Genomic DNA, 27142 nt, shown 5'->3' with positions numbered 1-27142 from the left:
TCACCAGGAGTCAAAAGTCATCTGGCTGGGTATCATGAATTAACAATTAATTAATTAAATAAATAACACAGATTAATAAACATGTATAAAATATTTTTCTCTTTATATCACAAAGCTACAAAAGAACTAGTGAGCATTCCAGCCTGGGAATTTAAATTTTATACTTTAATTCAGTCTAAGTAATCTCTAGCTTGTGTAAAAATCCTCTAAAAAGACTATTTTTCTAAATAGGAAATTTAACAACTACTCCTTGTACAGGCAGCCTTTCAGACTTCACTTTCTCATAGATACAGACAGGTAATTAACAGCCAAGGGGACAGTGACCACACTCATGGAAACACAACCTCAGAAGCCTGATTATTAGTACATCTACATCAAAGAAAATAGGATAGTAAATGAGACTAAAATAGAAGCATTTTTATTATCTTATTGTCTGAAATTAATAATATTCAATGCTACTTTCTGCAAAATTACGGTACCAAAATTGTACAGAAGTGCACTGTATTTTGTTGTTGTTATTTTTATGATTTAAAAAAAATTAAATAATTGGGAATGGCCTAACAACACTTAAGTCTGGGAAGGTTTCCAAATTAGTAACTGAAACAGAATACAGGAAGGTGACAATGACCTGAAGAGCTGCAGTGACAGAAATGGAATAAAATGCAGTAGTCCAAGATAATATCACACACTGAAAGCCTAATAACAAGACAGTCTTAGGGAAGTTTAAGAACTGGTAGCTGGATTGGAAAGAAAAAGCTATATATATAATATAAATTACCTGTGGGTATCCTGGATTGTTTTAAATACCAAAATGAAACATTTGAGTGCAATAAAGTTTTTCTTACCTTTCCAGAAGATTGTGAATTGCTTTGAAGAGCAGGGTCCTACACTCGTAGGAAAGTCCATTCTCCCACAATCCTTCTTCCACCACTACAAAAACATAAAACCATGCTCAGAACAGCAAAGTACCAGCATTATAAAAACATAGCTACAACAGCTTTCATTTTCAACAGTAGCTTATTTAATGAAACTATTTCAGCTATTACCTATAATGCCAAAATAGCTTTTATGTTTACTTGTGGAAGACACCAACTTTAAAAATAAAAAGAGAAAAGCGTAAGAGCAACCACATTTGTTCATAGCATTTGACATTACAGCAGAAGAGTGAGGAATTAACGATCATTCTTTGCCATGACTGCTGAGAGATGCTTTAATACTTAACCACAGGTGCAGATATAATCAAGAAACACAGTCAATCATTAAAGATGTGAAATCAACTTTAAAACTTAACAACTATCCTGAACTTCTCAAGTGAAATTCCTCCATTGTAAGAATTTAAACTCTTCCAATTTAAGCAATACACAGCATATGTGAAATACAAAGCAGTTTTTAATTCCAAAATAAAAACTGTAAACTCAGTACTGATCAAATTGTACTTTTATAGTTAAAAACCATGTAATCTCAATCTCTCAGAACAGAGTGTATAGAGGGACCTGACTGAGTACCTGCAGGATATGCAAACCTCCAAAGTATCTCCTATCCTTACTTTTGGATGCTAAAACTATTTTTGGTATGCCTGTACCAGATTCTAAATCTTACTCAGCCAGAAGATGTAATCTCAGCTGTAGAGTGAAAACAGATGACTAAATAACTTTGTCAAGTACCAAGAATTTGTTAATTGTCTGAGTTCTGTCACTCCAGTTTTACAGGAATACTCTGCAGATCTTTAGAAATGCAAACATAAGATTCTACAGCATGTTAAGGACTGAATACTTAACACCCCTCCTCAGCCAATCCAAAGGATCAAACCTTCCAACAGCATGTCTGTCATGCAGAGATTATTATCCAAGTCTAGTTTACTCCACAGTGATGTTTAAAGCTTCTAAGGAGTTTCTGCTATATGAAAAATATTAATATTGCCAGCAGTCTTCAGGTACAGTTTCAAAGCCCCAAACTCCAGCATTGCTCCTCATTCTGCTGCTTCTCACAGTGTCCATAACTCATATATAACCTCCAGCAAGAGGCAGCAGATTTTTTGCATGTGGTGTTGTGATATGCTAATAAACATAATGTTGTGATACACTAAAGCCAGGGCTTTAGTACCTGAATCACCTTATCTGATACCACAATTACTGCTGAGGCAGAATGGAAAGGCAGACTCGTGGGTTTGGGCACATGCATGAGTCAAGTATCTTTCCCTGTAAAACTATTAAAGGACCTTTTAATGCTTGCAAGAACTTCCTGACACTGAGTATGTGATGCACTGTAGCTGTTTAGGAGACAGAACTTCATCAGGCCTCAGATTTCATGTTTACAACTGTATTCCAGACATTTTTCAAACTACTGATGCACAAATTCTGGGAAGTTCAGGACTACAGAGGCTGAGGAAAACTGCCAGGTTGGTACAGTGTTGCACTTAGAAACTACACAATTATCCAATACCTAACAATTACGTTACAGTACGAGAGTTCTCACGTGAGATCACCTTGATGAAAACTTTAGCTCTAAGTATGACATCTTCATCATCATCTTCCTCTAATAAATGCCTTTGATTCCCAGATATATTAAGGCACTGTAGTTACTGTAATTACCTCTAATACTTCTTTATCCTACTCAAAATGTTCATCTCACAATTAAGTGTATGTACATACATCTGTTGCAGTATGAACTTGAGGGAACTGCAGCATTTTACTTCCCTTGTGCTGTTTGGCTTCCTGATGCCGTCCCCAAAAGAAAAGACATGATGTAACTGGAGAAAAGTTACCACTTCAAGATGCAAACAGGCACCAGTAACAAAATTTGTCAAAACACAGGAGATTTGACTAACCCTGTAAATTACAGAGTTCCTCACGCTGTATTAAGAACTTGACTTTGAAGAATATTTAAAATTCCTTAAAGAAGACTGAAGATGAGGAAGTAATTGCTGGTCTCTGTCTCCACAATGATTTGCAACCATTTAACACTCAGTCCTCATCAGCCTCTCAGCAAAAAGCAAGAAGGTGCTGCACAGGTTCAAAACCACGTTTGTGCCAAGCCCCTAAATACTCTCCTGGAGGTATTTTCTGGTACTCCAAGTTGGAATATTTCTCTTTAGAGACAACAAATTTGACACTGTACAACAGCTATGAAAGCCATCCTCAAGGAAAAAAATAAATTTTTTTTTTTAAAAAAGCTTATAGGGGAAGAATCAAATAAATACTGAACTTTGAGCAGGTAACTGCTTTTTCCTCCATGGAAGTCAGAGAGGAGACAAGTTGTGGAGAGTCAGCAAAGCATTTGGGACAACACTGAGGGAGGGGGCAGACAAAGCCCTCACTAATCTGATCTGTTGTTTGCAGCAATCCCATTTACAGGAGGATGTCTGGATCACCTCCAGGACTCCAAGCTCCTTCTCACCTGTGTGATCTGTCCAACTCTACTGTGACAGATTTATATAAAGAGATGTTTATATCTTTTTGTGATTTTAATCTCTGTGGCTAACTACCTTATCTTAGTGTGTGTACCAGAGCAGGCCAGGCTGACACCTGGGAGGAGCATTTATTTTCTTGTAAAACAGGCAGTTCATCCCTTTATGCCACCTGTCCTACAAGGGAGAGAGGATTCACCACTGCCCTTCTCACCAGAAGAGGCAACTACTATTTGTGTTTTCTTAGTCTTGTGTTTGGGTTTTTTTATTGTGTTACTGTTTTTTAAATTAAATCACTTTTTAAAAATAAACAACTAACTTAATATTTCCTCTATAAAAAATACAGATTATCAGGAAGAAAAGTATCAAGATAAATCACATTATCAGTGCAATTAACTGTAATTTTATAAGCTGCTTGGCTAGAGCTATTCATTCTAACTGCCCTTTACAATATAAATTCCCTGTACACACTCTTTAAAGCCAGTGGGGACAGACAACACGGAAGAAGCATATGGACCTAAAAAGAAGTGTGAAACTTTAATATCTTTCAAAAGAGAGGAAGAAAAGAAAGACAAAGAAGGGAAAAAAAAAAAAATACTTGAGCCAACCAGTTCTGTACAAGGTTTATCCATAGAGGCACCAGTCAATGAGTTATAAAAGTTAATAAAACACCAAAACAATGTTTTAACAGATATAATGGTAAAACAGGAAAAAAAAAAATTGAAATATTGTGTAAGCTGACAGGGCACTAGATAGTAAAAATACAAGTTAGTGTTACAGCTGAGTAACTGCTTACTACCATTATCCAACATACAAGCACGTGCAGGAGTAAGGTAAAAAAAAAATATTTTCAATTGTAAACAAACCTTTCACAGAGAAAATATTCTATTTTCTCCTCAACAATATATTTTCATCAGAAAACCCAAGAAGTACAAAAGGTGTGTATGACACTTATGATAATGAATTATTATGACTGAGGGACTAGATCTCACTGCTAGTGTCCATATAGTGTGGGAATTAATCAAAAGGCTTCCATATAGTGTTTGAATGTTTGTTATAATTTTGTTTTCAGAGGTTAAAAAAGGAACAGAACATTTGTGCTGATCTTAAGTTCATCCTTGCAGATCAGATGTTAGAAGAACAAAAGCTAACTACAATAATTTAGACTTACACTAGAAATTTATAATTTAAACATAGATTAATGAGCAGCTTGGTTAGCTTGGGGTCTTTTTTTTTATTTTCAAGTCAGAGATATTAAGGTCTTCAAAGTGCCCAACAATTTTTATGAAGCCAGCCATGTTCACACAAAGGAAGAACCATTAAAAAAATTTCAAGGAGAGAAGTCAGAGCAAAATATCAAAGCAAATACTTCAATAATTTTAGGTCTCCCAGCAGAGATACTGGAAAGATAATAAGATCTCTGTTCTGCTTCAGTGACCAAACTGACATATTTTACTTAAAAGAAATATGGGAAGGAAGGAGAGAAAGCAAGTTCAGGCTGTGTCGGCATCACTGAGATAGTTTTACCTCTAAGAAATTCAGCCACCCACATTTTAATAATTCAGGTCACACTACCTTATGCAGTTTAAAAGTAGAATTAGTTTCAAAGAATACATATTTCCTCAGAGCTATGTTACATATTTCCTTTTAATGTATCATATTGCAGCAACAGCTGAAATGAACGTCTAGACATCAAAAACAGTCTTTATTCCCACCTACTGCTTTTTTACCTCAGGCATCAAAACTAATGAAACCTATTATCCAGAACACTGACTTCAGTTACCACATTGGCCACTGCAAATATGAAAAAACACTCTGGGACAGGACCAGTTATTCAGCCATTAAAATTACTGAAAATCAATTTCTTGCTGCACACTGCAGAAATACTGATAGATTAAAGCAGGACACATGGGACAAGGAGATTACGTGGAGGGAAGATTACTGTGTCAAACTGCTGAGGAAGGGGAGTTACTCAGCTGCTGAAGATTCATATTCAGAGCAGTAATGTCCCCTCTCCCTCTGTGATATTTTGTCTCCTTGTTACCATGAAATATGAAGAAGATGGGGGGTTTTCCTCCCCCCTGCATAGATACCGTTTTTTAAAAAAAACAGCCAAATAACTAACAAAATCAGAAATTCAATTACTAAAAGCAAGCATTTAATTTTTCATTTTAATTTTTATTAACTGTGCCCTTAAAATAATATTTCAAAGGCCAACTAGCATTTTGAAGCATCATTTCTTCTAAAAAATTGAGTTAAAAGAGTAACAAAGCAATGCAATGGTACATTAATTCTGAAAAACTATATTGTACCCATAAAAATCCAATTAAATGCAACGCTATTGATTGATCATTGTTATACTGCCATTGATCACCTTGTAAAATCTGTGTTTGAAGTCATTAGTGATTAAATTGACTTATTACTAAAGCAGATTCTACCCACTTAGAGATCTAATTTCCTTGCACTGGTTATGATTGTAGGGAAATTGTAATGCTTCATCTTAAGATACTGAGAATTCATCTTGGCTCTCTGACTCACAGCTCAACCCCTCAGCCAAAAAAGAACCCAGAGAGCAGAAAGGCTCCTCGGAGCCAGCCGGTTGTGTTCGAGGTGGTGAGGGGCTGCGCACAGGAGAGCAGCATCAGGTCCCGGGTCCTCAGAGCTCTGCACTCCAGAGGAATCAGAATACTAACGAAGACGATGGCTGAAGATTGCTGTTTAGGCACAACCCAAGTTTGCATATCAATAGACCACAATTTTGATATAAAAACCAACACTTCCAAGCAGAGTTGACTAGGAAACTAAAATTGTTGCACTTCAGAGAAAAGAGAAATAAAACCTTCAAAGGCAGCAGCTGTTGAATGTCACAGGAATACTCGGAGGCTTTAATTGTTGTGCATTGGAACAGAAATTAGCATAATAGCTATTTATTGAAAAACAGATGGTAGGTAACTATCTCCACTTACGATTATGTTAGCACTACTTAAGTATTGCTTTTATCACTTCCTTGCTCCTGGAAGGTACAAAATTGTTTTGGTTTTCTTCTGTTTGTTTTTTAATAAAATATACATTTTAACATTCCCTCCCTTTACCTGGCCCATACTCTCATATTCCTCATATGCTCCTGCCCAGTCTCTTTTGCCTTTCCACTGTCCCACACCACAATGCAGACCTTTCAAGTGAAATTTTCTCAGTATCCTGATTAACTACGCAGCATTTCAAAGGGTACTAGGAAAGAAAAAAAAGTCGGTCCCGCTAAGTATGCAATCACTTCTGGTTCTTTAGAAGTTCACTTTAAAATATTCCAAAAATCTGAGGGTAATATCTAGCTTCCCCCAAACCAAAATTAGTATCCAGGAAATCAGTATAAACATTTCTGTGTAATTATAGCTCAAGTCTGCTTTCTGTGTAGGAATGCAAAACTAACTCTGCCAGAGAACTGAGCAGCTCGCTTCAGAGATGTTTGAGATTCCAAGTACAAGAGTTCAGTTTGCTGTGTGGTTTCTGCATTGAATGCTTCTTACAAACATCAGCTCTTTCCCAAGGAAGAGTAAAATGAACATAAATGTGGTACAATTTTTATGTGGTTTACACTGCTTCCTACAGTACAACAGGAAGTTGTTTGCAGTGCTATAACGTGTTCTGATGTGCCAAAAAATTCCCCCCAAATCCCTGATTTACTCTGTTCCATTTGTGCCACTAGATAATTGTGTTAAGTAACTGTATTTTCAAGCTACTTCATACTTCTTTCCAGAGGTATTTCCTATGGATGAAAACGTGACCATAGTGAAAACAGACTAAAAGTTTGCAGAGATTCTCACCGTCTTCCTTTCAAGTGCTCAGGATGCCACTAAGAAATAAGTACTTGCTTGAATTTACTCCTGGGAGTTTCTACCATTTCCTCCCACATTTCTGAGCTTTTCACTTTCCATCACATCTCGTTTCCCTCTTCAGCTCTTAGGTATAAGGGCATTACAAAAAGTGTTTCTCAGAAGGACATAAAATTACCCCCAAAACATTGGAAGGAATATTTTTTTTCACAAGTGTTCCTATGCTTCCCCAAGACCCAGGAAACAATCTCTGCTCTCCAAACTTGATCTGCTCTCTATTTTCCCCTTCCTTCCATACCTCCAAGTTTGCTTCATTTCCTCCCCTTTTCACTGACCACCTACGACTTGCAGCCAGCAAAACCCTCATCCCACCCACCCCCTCCTTCTGCCTTTTGATCTTTCTGGGTTCAAAGAAAATAAAACTACTGAATAATATCTGCATCAGTCAGATCTCCCACTCTGAGGAGAGAAAGCAATGAGAATGTGAACTTTTATTTTTCTTCTCTAACCATAACAGTTGTTTTTCATCGACAGCACAAGGAGTGCATTCCCCTGTCCCTCAGTCAGGGAGCTCTGATGGAGGTAACAATGTCTGAGGGCTATGAACCTCCGAGGAGAAAAAATGAGAGCAAGTTTAGCCACCACTGGAGGAACACAAGGCTTTTCTTTGGAAAAATATAGTTTCTATTAATCCATGCTTGGAAAGTGAAAGGAACCAAAAGCCTTTTCTCATTTATAAAGTATGCAAGACGTCATTCTTGAAATACATAGAGAGACCGTTTGGGAGAGCAGCAGCAGGATGATTTCTTCCCTTTTCTCCAAGACAGGTATGGCTTAGAAGCCAAAGGTCAGCTCAAGACAGAGGATTCCATTTTGCACTGCAATTCTGAGGAGCAGAGTTCTGATTCCCTCCTCAGCCTTCCCCTGCCCCCCACCACCACCATCAGCCCCCCTCCTGTGCCAGCCCTGGGGAACACCGGGTGCTGATCCCTGGGGCTGGGGGAGCTCTGCTCTTCCTACAATCATCCCAAAGAGCATTCCATAGGAGGCTTAGTCCTGGCTCAGGGCACTCTGCAGGGTGACCAAGAGAACCTGGAAACAGGACTCATCCCTCAGCCATGCTTGGAGTGCTAGCAGGGGAGCTGCTGCATTTGCCTTGCACAGGGAGCACATTACAGACAGGGAACAAATACCATCATCTTGAGGAAAGCCAGGCTTTTCTCATTATTACTTGCTGCTTTGCAATGCAGCTTGCAGGCTGCTATAGTTTTTAATGGATATGTTAGGATTACAAATGTAAAACAAGACCTCCAACCTACGCAAAAACACATTTACAAAGAAATCTGAGTGTGTAATGTTGACCAATCTCTCCATGATCACAGCGACCTTCCTTCCACCCAACTAGGCAGGACTTTGTGAAACAAACCCTCTGGTATTTTCATCTTAGTTGTACACTTATTTGACAAAGTGAATGTTTGGTTTGTCATTAGCTAAAATTCGAGCTTACTTTGCTGCATAAAAATTAAGAGACAGTGCTTCTTTTTTCACAGTTCTGACTTCCATTTGGTGCCATGTGCTTCATGTACCTTTGGTACATCACAGCTCCCAGACTACTATTTTCTTCTTTTCCTTTATTTTTCCAACCTAACAGTTACAGAAGTAACAATTTTCATTACAAAGTCTTCTTTTCCTGATTTGCAGTGCTATAATGTGAGAAAATAAGATTTTGATTTAAATAAGGAATAAAGGAAATATTTTTATAGCAGCCTCCCATTTTAAACATACAGCATGTACCACATAACAACTAAAGGTTGTGTGAACTACAACATTAATTCCATCATGTGGGAAACATTGGTGCATATAAGTCCTCTAAATACTATCTTCTGAGAAACAGAAAAAAAAAAAAAAAGGTGGGAGGAGAGGAAACATATTTGCTATTAGTTTATGTATTACTTAAGAATAGTGCTTTAAAGCTGATTTTACTAGTTGCTTTCCTACCTCCCTACTGGAATCATGATGATATAATTTACAAAGGAGTGAACTCCAGAATTGATTCTGCAATTTTTTTACTTAAACTTGCTGAAGCAAAAATTGAAACAATTTCAAAAACCCAAACCCCAGCCATCCATCACCAAGTATGCAAACAGAAAGTAACAGTTAGCAATAGGCAAAATCAAATTTAATATTGCTGGCAGATTTTTTTGAATAGCAGAGTTAAGCAATAAATTTCAGCTCATAATGTTTATACATATGTTAGAAGCAGTGAGTCAGGCTTCAGTAATAACCTAACATTGCTGCAAAAATGTTTATGGTCAGACTTAATGCTTGTAAATGAAGTACAATATTTTCAAAAGGGCAGGTAATTTTCCAGACTCTCAATTTTGCTACTGCTTTTTGAAAAGAAAAAGAAAAAACAAAACCAAGAAAAGAAAAAACGAAAATACATCTTATGTTTAGGTATTCAGAACAGCTCAAGTGGTTGAAATGAAGTCTCTTTCAGAAAAAAGTGACTCTACAAACTGTCTGCCTCATACATATGTCTTTTCTGAGAGAACAGTACACTTTCAAAACCACAGGCTCAAGATAAAAGGCTAAAACAGACTTCAGAGACAAGACAACCATATTTTTGTCATTTTGTTTGTTCTTTACTGAATCTTAGTGCTCCCTGGGAAACATGCCAAAATACTTTGTGCTCTTCTGTGGCCACGTTTTACTGTAGTTTGCCACTATTTAAACTAAAGTAAAATTGCAGCTTTTGTGCAATACCACCATGTATTGAACTCCACCAGCAACATGGTCTGGTATTTAGAATGTCAAGCAGGTTTTTAAATATGTTTTTGTCATCTTTGGACCGAAAGCCAGCAGAGGGAGCTGCCTGTAACCTGGTCCTGGATTCTTCCCGTAGGATCTGTTTTTCCGATTAAGAGAAGGATACGAGATCACACAGGCTAAAAATAAATCTTAGGGGGGAGGGGGGGAAAAATGACCAATTTTAATAACAAAAGTTTTAAAAGAGGACAGATTTAGAGTAGGAACAGTTTAATTGCTACTTTTAAAACAAGTCCCTCCATATGAAGCAGCTTTGAGAGCAGAGTAACTTCCCTGGAAAACAATTCAGTGGGAGTGCTCAGCAGGTAACCTGCATACCCACCCCTTGGGAAAGGCTAAGCACGACCTTTGAAAATCCCTGTGTCCATTTTTTTCCAGCAGCTGAACAGACACTTGCATATTTTCTGGCATCTCTGGTTTTTAACTATTATTCTTTCCCACTCTGGGTATTTCCAGGAAGGTTTCAGCATGTGAGGGTTGAAGCTGAGACTTCCCCAGGCTGCCACCCCAGGGAGGGACTGCTGAGCTTCACTGCCACCACCTCTGCTGCTGCAGTTGCTGTGCTGGCAGCTCCTTTCAGCACAGGACACTTCAGCCATCAAATTCATCAGTGCAGACATCCTCAGACCCTCCCTCCCCTTCTCTCCCTACCCCCATCTATCCTGATCAAGAAGGGAGCAGCACAGATGCTCTTTCAGATAGGGACAGAAAAACTAATTCCTTAATCAGTTCTAATTCTTATCTCCAAGAACATATTTATTTATTCTCCCTTATAAACAGAAATGATTACAGAAAAAAGTAAAGGAAGAGGATACAAGAGGGTGTAAGACTGAAAAGCCATTAAAAAAAAACAACGCGAACTGTGCACAGTAACAAAGAAAGCATGAAGATTTTACAGACTACCTGAGGCCATGAAACAAGCACCTTTTCCCATAATCATTAAGGTGAATATAGGTAAAAACATAGCAATTTAAAGCCAGTCACGTTCTACCAAGATCTCTTGTTTAACAACCTCTTCTATGAGAGCAACTGCAAAGAGAAGGCAGAATTGAGAAGGATTCCCCAGAAGATAAGAGAGGAACAGCCTGGGACCAGTGATGCAACTTCTGACTCTGGTACTTGCAACACCTTTTAAAGACCAGTTTTATAAAATCTGAGAAAACACATCTACAAAAGAAATCCCCCTTCACAGCCATCTCCTCTATTCTCTGCTGGAATGATTTCCCATATCCATGTTTCAACAGGAGCCATCTCCCTGATCCTGCAATGCAAATGTAATATGTTGTTCACTTTGCAGTCTGTTGCCATGGATATTAATGTGATGTCATAAATTGTTACATCTTCATCGCAGAAACAAAATGAAAGGGCTTGTAAGCAGAAGAACAAGAACTCATCTAAGAAAGCACATTTAAGAATAAGCAAACTGTTGTAAGAAACCAAAAACATTTAAAAAAGCCAAATTTGTGTTTCATTTAGGATTGGTCAGTGTTTCTCTACATAAGAACTAGCTAAGTTCTGCAACTTGTTTTTTCCCCATGGTTGAAAGGATCTCAGCTGTTTCTGCACTCTCACCTGAAGAGCATCAGGCAGTGGCTGGTGTTCCAGCAGTGCCCACATGACTTGTTCCTCCTTTTCCTTTTATTCCAACTACTTTGTGATTAACCACTGACATTTATTGCACACAGGCCATGTCAGCAGCATGGCCACTGCAGGTCCTTGATTTCTGAAAAATAGGGGTTGCAATTTGCCCTGAAAAATAATTACCTACACAAAGTTCTATTGTTTTGCTCTCTAAGAACTCCAGGAGTAAACTGTAACAAAATCTGCCTTTGCCTTATTAAAACAGTAGTTAAGATGATGATAAGCTTTTTCTACTTTAGCTATAGATGCACATAAAGAGTGAAAGAATAATTTAGCTTAGAGAAAAGTATAATACAGTATAAAGCACACTCAATGTTCACAGCCAATTTACATCTCTTAGGATGAAGAGAATCCAGGATTTCTCTCATTTTCAATTAGTTAAACTGTCTTGTTTAATCTTTTTCCCAACAGTTTAGCTTTTCTGCAAGTGGATTTAATTAAGTCGAAAGACACACAGCACTAGGGGATGAATGGTTATTTCTGAACACTCAGATCTGCCAAGCAAGGAACTGCATGGGAATGAGAGCACTCACATGAAGCAAGGAGCAACATCTACCCAATTTCCTGCCATCAAAGTCACCAAGACCCAAAGGTCCAACCAAAGGTGGGGGCAGCACTTTTGTAACGAGAATTCTTGTCCTGTCTTACCCACTCTGCAACTGCAATACTCCTCAAGCTTCAGGGAAACCAAGTCACTTCCTCCTCACCTTCAGGATATTTCCTTTGTCAGCTCAAATTGGAAAAAAAGCCTCAAAACTGGGCTGTGTTTCTGAGTTCTTGTGGTACTTTTACCCAAGTCCACTAGTTTAATCAAGAGTAACACCTACTTACAATGGTTTGTGAAGTGTTCTTCCCCTTTTCAAACTGGGTATTTCCTTGCAGTGCCAGCATCAGCATCAATCCTACAGCAAGTGCCCACTTGCATCAGGAGTTTGGAACAATCCAAACAGCTCTATCAACAAAGGGTCACTTAATACACTGTATTTCTGCTCCTATATTTAATTCAGTTCCTTAATGGGCAAAACAGCCACAGACAAAAATCACCTTGGGCAATGTTGTGTTCTTCTGGATACTGGAAACAAAGCCCAGAAAACAAAGTGTCACACACCAGAAGGTAACTGGGAAAAGGGAGCAGGTCATGGCAGATCCTGCCCCTGCCAGCCTTCAGCTTGAGGTACAAAGTGAGGTTTAGTTGTAGGGCTAAGGCAGCTCAAAGGATGGACACAAAGTTTTGCCACACACAGAGATTTGCTTCTGAAGTATAACCCCAGGGAAACAAGGATACCACCCATCACCTGTCTTGACTTTCTTTTCTTTTTATGGGTTCTCCCTTTCAGAGAAACAAAGCTGGTAGATTCACATAAACTGTTCATTTTCAAAGCATGTCTTGATTGAGGCTGTTGAACTCAATTCCCAGGCCCTGTAGGTCCCCACTCTAGCAATAATACTTCTCCAGGCCAGGGGTCTCCATCCCAGGCAGCCCAGCAGAAACTCAGTCCTGGAGATGAACTCTGAGCAGTTAAGCAGTAGCTACTCTAAGAGCCATAATATTAAGAATTTATCTCCCTTGAAGAATGTTCCTCTTGTAATTCTACATACTTAAGAAGGTCCAGGATGAAGGGCAATAAAAGGCAGACAAGCCTGCAAGATAGCCTTGAATACACACTGTTCTACTGTGCTGAAATATCAGAATATACATCCCATGGAAGCAAACAGGGCAAGTGCCAAACAGGCACTGGAGGAAGGTCTGCAGGATGCAATATGCAGTGCAGAGATCCCATGCAGGAAGAAATTTACCCTCCTGAATCCATACAGAGCAGCACCACACACAAGAGCTGGCACCTAGCAGCCATTTAAACAAATTCTTTCTAGGCCCAGAATGTTTCCTTGCACCTAGCCCAGGGGTTTGCTATACAGGAGAATACAAAATGATATTTCTAAAATAAAAAAATTACAAAGAAACCAAACAAAAATTAAAAATCACCCCACAAAAAAACCCCCACACCTGAAAATTTGAGATTTAAAAAATGTAATGTTGTTTGAAAACACAGCTATACAAAAGATTGTGTCAGTGTACCAGATTTTTTCTTATTATTTCCGTAAGTAACAACCGTATTTACGCATCCTAAAAGAAAGACCTTAGCTGTCAAGCAGAAGGACCCACACAGAATTCCTTGCAAAGACTTAATTGAAATCAGAGGTGACACTGTGATCCCAGCAATCTTCATGTGCCCTAAGCTGAAGCTGAGTTCTGGCTGACCATGCAGCCCATGTCACCCTGCATTAGCTTCAGCTCACACTGCCACAGCACTCAAGTGTCTCGTCCTTTTGTGCTTGCCTTAGGCCAAAGCCTCCTCTCACATACATCAAACCAGCTCCATTGGACACTCCAGAAACGCAGCAAGGAAATTCAGGATACTGAGCAAACGTGACAGGGAGTCTGGGGGATCATTAGCAATTTGGAGATGGGGAGGGGGAGCAGTGAGGAGAAGAAGAAATCTGTTGTCAGACTCTTAACTGACATTTAGCCACTGTAATGGGCATGATCATTTTCCCTTGATGTCAACAATTCTAGTGTCAAAAAGTAAGTACACATACAGCTATATACCCAAAAGACTGCCTGCAAGGACTGTGGCTGTCCTTCATGTAAGCAAAAATAGGCTGATTTTACATATATGATAAATCTTTCACTTCACAACGCCTACGACCACACACAAATTCTCACCTACTTACAAGAGCAGCAGAAAAGCCACACTTAATTGACTTTGTCATGCTATGGATGTAAAAAGCAGCTCTTAACTACTGCAAACCACACACACACTCCTACATTGCTAAATAAAAATCACAGCGCTCAAGTTTAAACTGCAAATTACCAATGAAAAAACCCCCATCTGAAATATCACATCAAATTGGCAGCCCTGCTCAGCTTGATCCCTCTTGGCCAAAGAATTTCACTAGCTTGTAACATTTAAACATAATCTGACAGTAAATGAGGCTTCCAACTGAAAATTACTAAAAGGTTGGGTTTTGCTTACTTCCCCCCCAGCAGATTATAAAACAACTGGAAACATAACCTGTGGGAAATTTATTAAATTATATATTCTTTCTCCTGATAAAAAGCAATTACCAAACATAACCAACAGATCAATGATTGACACTACTGACATTTTCATTTATTTTCTTTTATTCTTTCCTCCTTGTTTATTTGATGCCCAGACAGCCTGTAAGAGCCCTTTTGCCTTTAAGCACAAAACACTACAATTACTCCAGGTATGATTCTGCTGGCATAAAAATCCAGATACACTACATTTAAATTTCCACAAAGCACATCTAGGTTGTTTAGAACAGGGTAGCAAATAGGGAGATAATCCCAGTTTAATAACTCTAGATGTAATTGCTCTGAGCTACCATCTTAAGCTGCTTTATATAAAAATCATCCCCTGTATCCATCTTTTTGCTCCTTCCTTCTGATCAGAGCTTTTTATTCAGCTGTACCACTTGACCCAACTGTGCTTGGCTACTCAATCCACCATCAGCAGCACAATATTGGTCATGCAGCTCTTCAAATTAGTTTTCAACATAATCCTGGCAGAGATTTTTTTCCATGGAGTTAATTCTAAAGACACATGAAGACTGGCCTGATGTTCTGCAGAAACATGAGAAGGAAAATGCATCTGGATTTAACAATAGCCAATAATTGTGTTCTCTAGTGCTTTTTTTAATTATTAACTACATGGAAGCATTAGCACATTGAAACTGTCAATATGCAGCCTATTTTTAATAATTATTAGGGACAATCTCATATCTAAAGCAATTGTACCACCTCTATTTTAGTTAAAAATAAAGTTATCACTGCTTTATTTTCATCCCTATGTCCAAAACTTACTTAGAGCTGTAACAGTGGTGGGCTTTACCTGTGACTTCAGAAAGGAATAAAAATTATCTTTTTCAAGACAGAACAGCGAGAGACAAATTATTTAACAAGTGGTTAATTTCTACTATGATATTTTTCTGCATAAAGCAAGAGATCCATACTGCAATGGGACAACAAGACTGATAAAGCAGTGTTCTATATTTAACATTCCCAACAAAGCTCCAATGAATTGTCAGCAAATCTGTAAGGCAATGTACACTCAGTGTTCTCACTACTGTCATTTTTTGCATTTCACAGGAACTACTTTGAATGTCTTTTCTTTTGACAAGATGTCACCAATGAAATGCTATATTTGTTCTGCATTTCAAAATAAAAAAAAAAAAAAATAAAACCCACTCCACTTAACTTCCTCTTGGTCTCTATGTATTTTAAAATGCCTTTTACCATGACATCAGACACAAATTAGTCCAAATGATTTTAAAGTGACTGCATCATTTCCTGTTGGTACAAAATGTCTATCACAGCCTCAGTACTGCTGCATCCACTGGTGCCAAGAAGGCTTCCAAAACAAGGTTAAGGACAATGTTCAGCATTTGCACATAGACAGCAAACTTAGACTTGATTACACTGAAAATGCCAAGCTGGTAAGGACAGCATTACCTGAGAGCTGCTCCTGACTCCAGCCACCAGAGAAGCACAGAACATTGAAGTGAGCACATCCCCCCTTCCCTGTATCCTCAGGTATTAATTTGCATCAGAGGAGCTTAGGGAAAAAAATAATCATGCAATATATCAATAATAATATTAAAAAGATTGTATTCGAGGCAGATGTTTATGAAATACAAATAGATGTGGGTCTTATAAGACAGAGAGAAACCTTCCACACCATTTCTGTGTGTCCAGAGCCTGGGTTCAGGCTTTACCACTAGAGTTTCACCCAGAAAAGCCCCTGAGGTCAGTGTGTGACACTGCTCTCCAACACCAAACCAAGTGAAGTCAACAAGATGACAAAACTGAAGTGCTAACAAGATTCATGAAAGTTTCATTGAACTTACTGCTTGCTTTATTCTCAGCAACTCTTATTTCTAAGAAATGATGGGTTCAAAACCTCAGTGACTCCTTCCTGTGACAGTCCCAGCCCAGGACTGCCTGCAGGGCAGTACAAGTTCTTCTGCTCTGACTGACCCTGCAAACCATGATGAAATGATAGAGGAAACCACAAGAGACTCTGAGTGTTTTGGAAGAGGTTGCAAAAAGACAGGAGATGCCAGTGTGCAAACAAGTATTGGTAAATAACCTATTTTTGGTAAAAACAACAAAATCTAATCAGAAATTTAACCAGGAGAAAAAAAAATTGAAACCTTTTCATTTGGCTCTATGTGAAGCCACAAATTTAAAAGAGAAGTAAAAGTGACAGGCATCATCGAGTAGCTGTTTAGTAAAGTCTTACTTCTGTGTATCAAAGGAAAATGTACATAAAAAGGGTCTTACAGTCTTTACCACCCTTTAAAAACACTAAATCATTTTTCAAGTAAATTCATTATTCAAGAAGATATTACAGAAGGCTCTATAGACACTTTTAAACACAATTTTTAATTATTTGTCTTTTAAATAAAAGTAACTAATGTAGTATGTACTTGTAATGCTTGGGACTGATACCTTCCAAAGTCAGAGATATCCCTGTCAAACAAGTGCACACCAAAACCTTGGAACACATAAAAGCTTTTCAGTGGAAGCTGTTAATGCAGTGCTGGCTGGCTGCCCAGTGGATACCAGAATACATTTTATTCCAAACAACAGAATGGGAAGGAGGAAGCTCAAAAGCAATTTCAAATCTATCAAGATTGAAATATTACCTCAATAGAATAACAACATTTTCACTTTGGGAGTTCTGCCAGAAAAAGAAGAGTTACCCCACAGTAACTATTGCTCTTTGGTTTGCTATTTTTAACCAAGAAGCCCCTGTACCTTATCTCTGTGAGCCATCTCCTCAACAGACAGAACACAACTTGCATGCAATGCCTGCAAGAACCACAGCCACACATCTCCAGGATGCAGCAGCATCCTTCCAGGGGGGTACCACTAGAGAACTGCCAGTGCACCAGGAAAAACAGGATTGGAATTTTCTTCTCTTGACCTTGACACTGGACCCAGAAATTCCTGTCAAAGAATGAGGTCTCTGTTTTTTCCAGTTCACCTATTTCAGACTTTCAGATTCCTGAAAGAAGACAAATAAATGCTGACCCTGAGCTGTGAAGTCTCAGTGCGTGGGACAGTTTGGGAAGTAGTCAGCTACAGACAGAAGACATTTCAACACCTCTTGGATATGATGCCTTCAAATCTACCAAAACCATTGGCTACACAAACTTGGCACCAGAAGCTGAACAGTAAATTGGACACAGAAACCCAACTGAAAAAAACAACAATGGGAGCCAAGAGAATCAAGATGCTGCCACTCTGTTCTTTGTGCCTCACAAGACCAAGCAGCACAGCCCATAAGCACATCCCAGAGGCATGGGCATGAAGTGCTTCATCACATAAGATCACACTAAATGTGAATAGCAAAAATACACAGTGAGAAGAGATCATGCAATTATGAAATGAAATGCACTTGGGATTTTATTTGTGAGGTACAACTCTGATTTGCAGCTCCCAGTTTAATTCAGTGGAACTGGTGGCCATTTCCAATAGCTACATTACACAGCAGGAAAAACCAGAACCCACATCCAAGAACCCAAAGAGGTTTAGGATGAGTATGCTGTTGTAGGGATGTACATTTATCTTTCCGTGACTCTTAGAGAGGTTTTGCTCTTCATGGATCAGTCATTTATAGTTCATTTGGGCAGCATCCACAACTTTAATTCTGTAACAGCTTCCCTTGCCTTTTGAATTAAAAATTGAACTTTACTCCAACTGATTCTCCAGGGGAAAGCATTAAATGTGCCACATCCTGTCCTTTGTTTCAAAGCAGCAGTGTGAAATAATGTAAAGAGCTAACACAGCCCTGATGATTACTGCATATTTCATTAAGACTCCAACACTCTTTGTCCCACTTAAAGGCTGACTCCATGCTTTTGGCCATATGGAGTTAGTTAAGCAAGCTCTGTGATTACTACTTAGAAAAATCTACAACACAGATTCTCAGACAATTCTCAGTATAATGATTACTAAACTTGTGTTTTTTAAAACCTTAAAAAGAAGTCTGCCATATCTAGCATGGCAATAGGCCCTGATTTTTCAAAATTTATTAAAAGATGCATCTGACTACATAAGTAGGACTCACAAGAAGTACCTGAAGAGAGGTGCAATGTGCTGTATTTATTTTTGCACATCATTTTTAATAGTTTTGCAGAAGCTACCTATCTCCTGCAGGGCCTAAATAGGTGGCTGACAGGTGACACACACTGGTGACAGGTGACACACACACACTGGTGACAGGTCACCTTAACCAGGAGCTGCTCTAAGCCTAGTTCCTTTTCTTGCCTGTCTTCTGCCTAAAACTTTCAACCAATTCCATTTCACTGGATCACTTCTGGGCTCTGTAACATGGACAAAGGTTAAGTCACAGGGGAGTTTGTGATTAAAATAAAACCCCCTTCATCTGGAGCTTCCTCAGAAAGTGTCTGGTGCCTCCTTTCCTGGAGCCATCCCAGTGGTACCAGCACACAGCCAGGATCACCCTTTTCTCCTGCTCCTGCAGGACTGTTCATTTTGAATGTCCAGATAGATTGGATTCATTAGGTAATGTTTGTGCACCATCTGGGAAAGGAAGACATGTTCATAATGTAATCTCTGCTGACAATGATGTTTCAGTGTACCAGGGACCTTTTACAAGCAATCATTTCAGTTTGCTCATGCTTTGCCACTGGCAGAGGCTCCCACACCACGCTCAGACCTTTCCTGGAGAGCACAGATGACATTTATAGGCAGTTGTCAACAGAAAGAGGATGTGCTGAACAAAGCTCCTCTTTTTGAGGTCCTTGACCTGACTAATTTCATAAATTAATCCAGGACACACTAAAACTATTCATCCTCTCTCCTGAAAAGCAGTATTTACTGCTGAACGTTTTAGTCAAGACTTTGCTGGTTCAAGGACAGAAAGCAAACAACAGCCAGATGACAACAAGGAATTAACAGCTAAAGTCTGGAAATGCCAAAGAACACACCTTCACCCCGATTTTTCACTTCCTACACAGAATTTCATTTCTAGACCCACTTCTCTCCCCTTACATTGTCTCAAACCTACCAGCTTCTAGTGCTTTATAGGAAACTCCAGTCAAACCATTCCCTACCTGTTAACATCAAAACCAAAGTACATTTGGCTGCACAAGAAAAACTAAGTTTTAAGGTGGTGGAAAGAGAAGGAACAAGGAACAAATGCAGAACCTGACTTTCACAGAGTTCCTTCATCCCCCAACTTCAGCATCCCAACCACAGTTACAGCTCCCCATGTTCTACAGTGACCCTCCTTGGGTCTTGGAGAGGCACAGAAGAGGAGAAAGAAAAGAAAAAAATCTTTCACTGTCTCAAGAATCTGAATAAGGAACATTCCAGAAGAGAACAATACCTAACAGAAGAAGAAAAACACCATCTATGTAACTGCCTGTACTCAAGGAGTTGAAATAAATGGGATTTATCATATTAATTTCTAAAGAAATTGCAACACTTCTGACAACTTCAGACAGTAGCATCCCAACAGGGTGACTACTGCCACCCACATGAACCACCAGACAGACACAGCACAACCCAGTGACTCCCAGTTAAGAACAGCCCATTTCCAGAAGTGAAAACAAAAAGAATCCCATTATTTAAGCCAGGGAGAATTGCTTCACTCTTCTCACTGTGACAGGTTGTTGATAATATTAGCAGAGGATAATTTAAAATCTTGGGTTTAAAGATACTAGTATCAGGTATTAGAAAAAAGATGTTTTTCCACACAAGACTTGCATTTCTTGTCTTGCTTATTCCAGCCAGGAAATCTACACAAGCAAGAAATCTGGAGGTTTCATTTTAAAATACAGATTTATTATTATTATTATTATTAAGCCAAATAAAATGGATTGTTTGCTAAATACTCACAGAACTTCCCTTTAAATGGCAGAATTCCTCATTTTCAGACAAGCATGTGGAATGTTTTGTTTGTTTCACTCTGTTCATCCCACTCAAAATGTGTAAAGAGGAGAAAGTTCTCCAAAATTAATCAATAAGATCAAATTATTCAGGAAATATATTGATATATGTCAGATGGTTTAATACCATTTAATTTGTATTTTCCTTTAAACAATTTCCTGGAAAGAGGCTCAGTGATGTTCTACTACTTCATGGCTTATTATAGTCCCAGTATTATAATGGATATTTAAAGGCAAAAAGTAAAGAATTTTATGCAGAAAAACAACATTCACAGCATATGCAAAACCAAGCTTAAGAGCAAGCACAGAATTAGCTATACAGATATTTTTTCAAGTTTGACAGTTAAGCCTTCTGTGCTTGTCATGCATATGCCACATTAGAAAAAAATAATATTCTTATGTAGTAGTGAACACATGTTTATTTAATGGCATCTGCCCAGAGGAATGATATATTTTCTAGTTAGCATTCACAGAACTGTTTCTCTCAAACCAAATCACATTTGAAATATCTAGGTTAAACCTGATCTGGAATGGTTGATTTTTGAAAAACAAGGCCTTTTTAACTTTTCTATATTCAAAACCATTTTTTCCCCTCATACATGTCTGCATTTACTATGCAGCAAAAGATCCACATCTGAGAAGAGTAAATTAAAAAAAAAAATTCTTAAAATTTTGCAACATCTATGACCAGGACATACAGAAATTTTATTCTCTCAGTTCTCCCCAAACCACCCTGGCTATCCTGATTCTGTCTCTAAGCTGGAGCCATAAGAAAACAAAAGCTTGTGCTTCAAACAAGAAGAGTTTTGCTTGGGTTTGCCTTGCATTTGTGGGAGCTCCTTCTGGGGACTTGGGGGTTGTTTAGGTGAGGGTATTGTTTATTTTTGATAAAGCAATGGAATATTTACTACTTCAGATTATTTCCTAGCAAAACACCCAATGTGGAGGGAGGGGAGGTGTGTGAGAAAGCTTGTTGTACTTAGTCTTCTAAAGGATAAAAAAAATGATAGGGAGCCATGGATAAGGCTCTAAATAAATCAAGAAGGCAACTCCTGACTTTCATTTCTTTTTCCTCTTCTTTGCAAAATGATGACTTTAGGTCAGTAGCTCAAAAAAGCCCAAACAGGATGAACTCATTCATCTTAAAAAAAACAAACAAACAAAAAAACAAACAAACAAAAAAAACCCCAACAACTTAAGCCTTTCATGTCTATGACTAAACACATGTATGAGACCACAGGCATTAAAAACATGACAGGATCAGTTAAAAAGTTAGAAAAGTCGAACAGGTTTGTGTTGTTAAATGAGATTAAAGTTTGACTGCAGAAAGGGAGAGGAGCCTGAAGCCTCTACAGCTCCTTCCACTGCCCTCTGCTCCATGAGGAGCACTGATCAGTATCCCAGAGGCACCTGGCCCCTGGAATGCTGCTAGAACAGCTCTCCAACAGCCAAAAGACTTTACACTTAGCATTTCTGCAACAATCTGCAGCCAATTCCAAGCCAAGTGTAGGTGGGTGGTGACTGCTCCAGTGACAGACAAAGGGGGCCTGAGGATGTAGTGTGGTGAGCAACATTTCTGCACAGCCACCACCAATCACTGCAAACTTCAGATAGACTGAAAATTTTACAAAACCTTCAAAAATTAGAATATGGAGGACTTCCCTCTTTTTTTTTTTTTTTCCTAATCTGCTTATATCAGCAGAAAGAAAATAGTTACTCTCTTGTGACAATACTCCAATACCCTATCATCAAAGTCATTTACATTTACAGTATTACATTCCCTACACAAATTTCAGACACACCCTAAATCCTGCTCCTCTCTGGCTGTACTATCTGACAAATCAGACAGAAAGCCCATGTTCAACAGCACGCCTGCAGACTCTCATGTTGGCCATTTCTGTTCTGGCTTTCTTCCAGAAGCAATAAAAAAAGCAACTCTAGCAAGCTTCTGGATCAGGAGCAATAAAAAGAATTCCTGGTGAGCAGAAGTCACCTACATACTGAAGTGCACACATGATCTGATAAGGGCTGCAATGCCTGCCACCCCATAAGTGGGGGTGGAATTACAGACCTGGTTAGAGGTGTGGACTTTAATTTGCTGTTGATTTAATCTGTGTGCAGGTCTGCTGAAATCATGACTGCAAACTTCAGAGACACAGAGAAGCTTTGCTCAGGAGGCAATATGGCCAAGTGATGCCCACTCAGCACTCCAGGCTCAGCCAGAGCTCCCTGCTGCACACAGGATGCTGCACAGCATCCAGCTCCCTGGGGATGCAGGGACACAGGTTTAGCTCACGTGTCCCATGCCACTGCTCAGGCCCCTGCTTACACTAAAACCTTGTGCATATTTTTTTCAGGATCTCCCAGAATTTCCCCTTATATATTTTTAACAATCCTCATCTAAGATCATTTTCCTCTGAGAGAAACGAAAACTTTGATTCAAGAGCACAAAGGGACTGAAACATTTTGGGTATGACATTAGGAAAAAACCACAGAGAAGAGCTTTTGTCTGAGCTTTGTATAAACACTGAGCTCTCCATTCTTCATTCAGAGGCTGCTACACTGAGGCCCCTCAGGGCTCCAACTTCACAGCTTAATATCCATGTCACAACACAGGCTGGACCTGTACCCCAGCACTGTGTGTGACATTCACACCCTGGCTTCATCCTACCCCTCATCCCCCTCTCCATCGTTTTTTCCTCTCCCTATTTATCTTCCATTCCATCACCTCCACTTTTACCTCTGTTTCTCAGCTTCCATCAGAATGTGCAAGCACAGGGACCTCCTGTGCCTTGCAGTCACTAACAGAGACAAGGACAGGGCAAAAAAGCCCATCTGGAGAGGCAGAGGGGAAGAATTTAACTGTTTCTTTTGGAAATAAAGCAGATTCAAATTAAGATGATCTGGAAAACATAGCTGGAAGCATCTTATTCTAGAGGCAAGAGCCCCTCTAGTTTCCAGTACTACTCAGAATACAGGCTTAAGGGGAAATAATCTTCTGAAAAATGAAAACAAATTGCACAATTAATTGTTTGAGCAGAATTTCTGCAATATACACAATTGTACATTACAGTTCACATGCTGTAAACAACATGTCCCTGTCTAAGATGTCTAAACAAGCAATGCATGTAACACACAGCACTTACAAATACCATGGTGTGTTTCTGTAGGGCCTCAAGGGCTCCAAAACAACTGCATAAATATGCAGGACACTGTAATCCTGTTTTGGTGGTAAAAAGCTTCAAAGCCTAGAAAGGGTATTTTACACTGTGCCTTGCTGTAGTGCTCTCCAAGAACTAATTTCATATTTCTACTCTTGTAAGGAGGACAAAACTAAGTAACAAGCCAGTCTAACACACACACACACCCCTCCCCAAGCTTCTCTGCTCTGCTTTCCTCCTGGACAATACAGCACCTTGGCCAGAACTTGCTTCAATGACAGTCATAAAGAGCTAAATGCTCTGCATTGGTAAAGGAATAACACAATACTGAAACAATTCTTTGTCCCTTTATCACTATAAGGTGGGGGTCTCAGGGGTTTCTATCAAGCTTGCATTATTCCTTTTTTTTCTGCTAATGTAATATTAAATCTATTATGAGCGAGCAGATCCATCATGTATCTCAGATAGATATCTGAAGCTGAGATGTTTGTCATCCACTAATTAATCTTTCAGAGGTTTTCAGGAATGAAATAGACAAACAATAAGCCACTGAGTAAATGGGGATTTAATTCTCTTACCCTCTCATCTTCAATCTTATTACTCAGAGAACACTCAGTGTGAGCAAGTCCATTCAACAAGAAGGCCATCTATCCTACAAGTGTTTCCCTTAGAAGCAACCACTAACTGTGATTAATTTACACTAATTTGTAGCTTAAAGGAAGAAGACACTGATAAAATGTTTCTCCCACTACTAAAAACTTGAAAATCAAGAAACATCCAGAGAAGGCAGACAGCAGAGATATTACTTCACAGCTGTGTGCAAATCAAAAGCCAAAATTACAAAGACTTTTGTCTTTTTATCATTTTCACATTCCACCTGAGAACTGTCAGCATCCCAGTTACTGTCAGTGATATTTTAAAAATGTAACTACACTCTACATCTTGGTTTCACCTCTTTAACCATGCTTTTTGCTTTCTGAACCTTAGGAGAATACTAATTGCTTAACACGAAGAAGCACAGTGGAGCCTTTCCAATGTGAACACAAACATGAGAATGGATGAAAATCCCAGATTTGTCCTTTAAATTTTTTACAGTATCAACTTGGTAGGTAGAGCTTACTTTTTGCAGCTGTTCAAGTTTATTTCGTGTAAGGATGGAAAAGATGGTGGTTTATTATATTAGTTTTTGTATTTTTTCTTATGCACATCTTACTTGCTGAATAAAATTTCTTATTACTTGCTCACCTGTAATAGTCTTCTATCCCTGGGGCTAACCTGATTTTGATACTAAAGGTTGTTCAGAACCACTCCACACACCCAAAAGGCTCAGAAGAGTTGACAGCCATTTGGTGTACACTGCCTTTCCTGGAGAGCAACAAGTGATTTTTTATTTAATTGTGGCTTCTTTGCATTTTGCTATAGGAATAACTACTTTAATCTACATCTGCACCACTAAAAACACCTATAAGCTCAGAAGCAATTAATGAATTCCAGGTAAACTTAACTCCTTAATTTCATAATGACTCAAGTCTTATTCTTCCACATAAATTCAATTATTAAGTTCATTTTTCTTAAATTAATTTTGGTGATTGTCTGGCAAACGTGTAACCATTCCATCTACAATCACCCCAAAAGAACTGCTTCACTCTTGCAGCCAGTTCCCATTAATCAGACTTTTAAACAAGTTGCAGGTGATGTTAAATTAGAGCAGGAAAATAATGTCTCAAGTGTTTGTATCTTTACTCTTTCAGTGGTGCCACAACTCAAACCCATCCTTTGTGCACACAGGATTCAAATCCCTTTAAATGTACAGGATGTTCAGGTACTATGTTGAGGTTCAGCCATCTGATTTACTCTGTGTTTTCTACTCCTTAACTCATTAAATTCTTTCCAGACTTCTGTGTACTCAAAAGGAGACACAGCAGGCACTACCCATGGCTCATCAAACAAGTGCAACAAGTGCCTCAAGCTAGAGAAGGACCTACACAGCTCATCCAAAGCCCAGCTCCAGAAAAGAGCTAAAAAACCAAAGAGGAAACAATCACCACTATCCCACACTCCTGGGTACATCCACACTTCTTCCAAGAGGGGACTGGGAGCCATTATTACACAAACTCCAATTTTTGGCTCTGCTCTAACTTAGGTTCTGAAAATCCAGGCATGTGCCTTACATTTTACCACCTGACAGTGGAGCCTCACAATGTTACATTACAGCTAGGATGAAAAACTGATTCCAGGAAACAAAATTAGTAAAGTAACCTGAAACAAAGGGAGAAAAAGAAGTGGTCTAAGCCCTCATATAAATGCTATCTATGTGTGCTTACTGTGTTCTGTGCTTTTGGAAGAGGAGCTCCACTTTAAACACCATTCACACTACCAGCTGCAAGTGCTTTTTAGAATGCAGTGAACACCTTAAAAGAAGAAAGTTTTTTTCCTTTCCCCATTTTCATTTAAATCAGCATATAATAATTCTGAAGGTTTCAGAACTATCTGTGGGTCACACCAACAAAGTAAATAAAATATGTTTTTATGAATTTTCTTACCCGTAGCTAATTATAAAGCAATCTAATTTGAAGTCAACACATTATACCTATATAAAATAGGCAACCTTTCAACTGCTCTCGAAATAGTTTATATGTTATTAATAATCATATTTGCAAATACACAGTCCAACAATAGCTTTAGTAGGGCAGAAAAGAACTGAAACACAGCCCTTCTGTAAGGAAGAGAGAATTTTGGCTTTTTTTGTGTTTGTTTTATTAATTGCTAAGGAGAACACAGAAGAAAGAACAAGACACACCACAGCTCTTACTGGAAGCTGTCTAACAATAAAATCCAACATTTCTCTAGTTTTAAATCTTGTGCTTTACCCAAACCCTTCCACCCTCCTCTGAGGCACAGGACATACAAGTAACCATGGATTTTAACAAAAGTTTTCCTAATTTATCACAGCAACATGGATCCAAATTTGAATCCAGCTCTGCTTGCATGGTTTGCCCCTGGAAAGCACACTGCCTACCAGGATCAGTCCTAGGCACATCACCTGCAGAAGATTTAATCTCTGAGAAGAGCTTCAGGCTACATCCTCAGATTCCTTTCAGTTCCTTGAACAGAGCTGAAATAAACAGCAAGAAAAGTTCCAGCTTCATTCCACACAAGAAATGATCCCAACAGTTTCTGAGGTTTTCTTACAGCTCCACTCCTAAGTTCATACTGATCATTGCTCCAGTTTTCCTGATCCAGCTTTTCTGGTAGTTTCTCCTGCTTCTTTA

General features: G+C 38.8%; 1 protein-coding gene across 2 annotated transcripts in view; it reads right to left on the bottom strand.

Annotated features, from left to right (window-relative positions):
- MED13L (mediator complex subunit 13L) overlaps window positions 1–27142 on the bottom strand; it is a 176639-nt gene that overhangs the window by 91897 nt on the left and 57600 nt on the right. For both annotated transcript variants that reach the window (XM_071762972.1, XM_071762974.1), the window contains exon 3: window positions 846–930. In XM_071762972.1, coding sequence (XP_071619073.1) covers window positions 846–930 — 85 coding nt within the window. The remainder of the gene's footprint in view (window positions 1–845; window positions 931–27142) is intronic.

Source organism: Heliangelus exortis, chromosome 19 (genome assembly GCF_036169615.1).
Source record: "Heliangelus exortis chromosome 19, bHelExo1.hap1, whole genome shotgun sequence".
In the NCBI taxonomy this organism is placed as follows: domain Eukaryota; kingdom Metazoa; phylum Chordata; class Aves; order Apodiformes; family Trochilidae; genus Heliangelus; species Heliangelus exortis.
The sequence above is the reverse complement of the archived record's forward strand: the minus strand, read 5'-3'. Positions and strand labels throughout refer to the sequence as shown.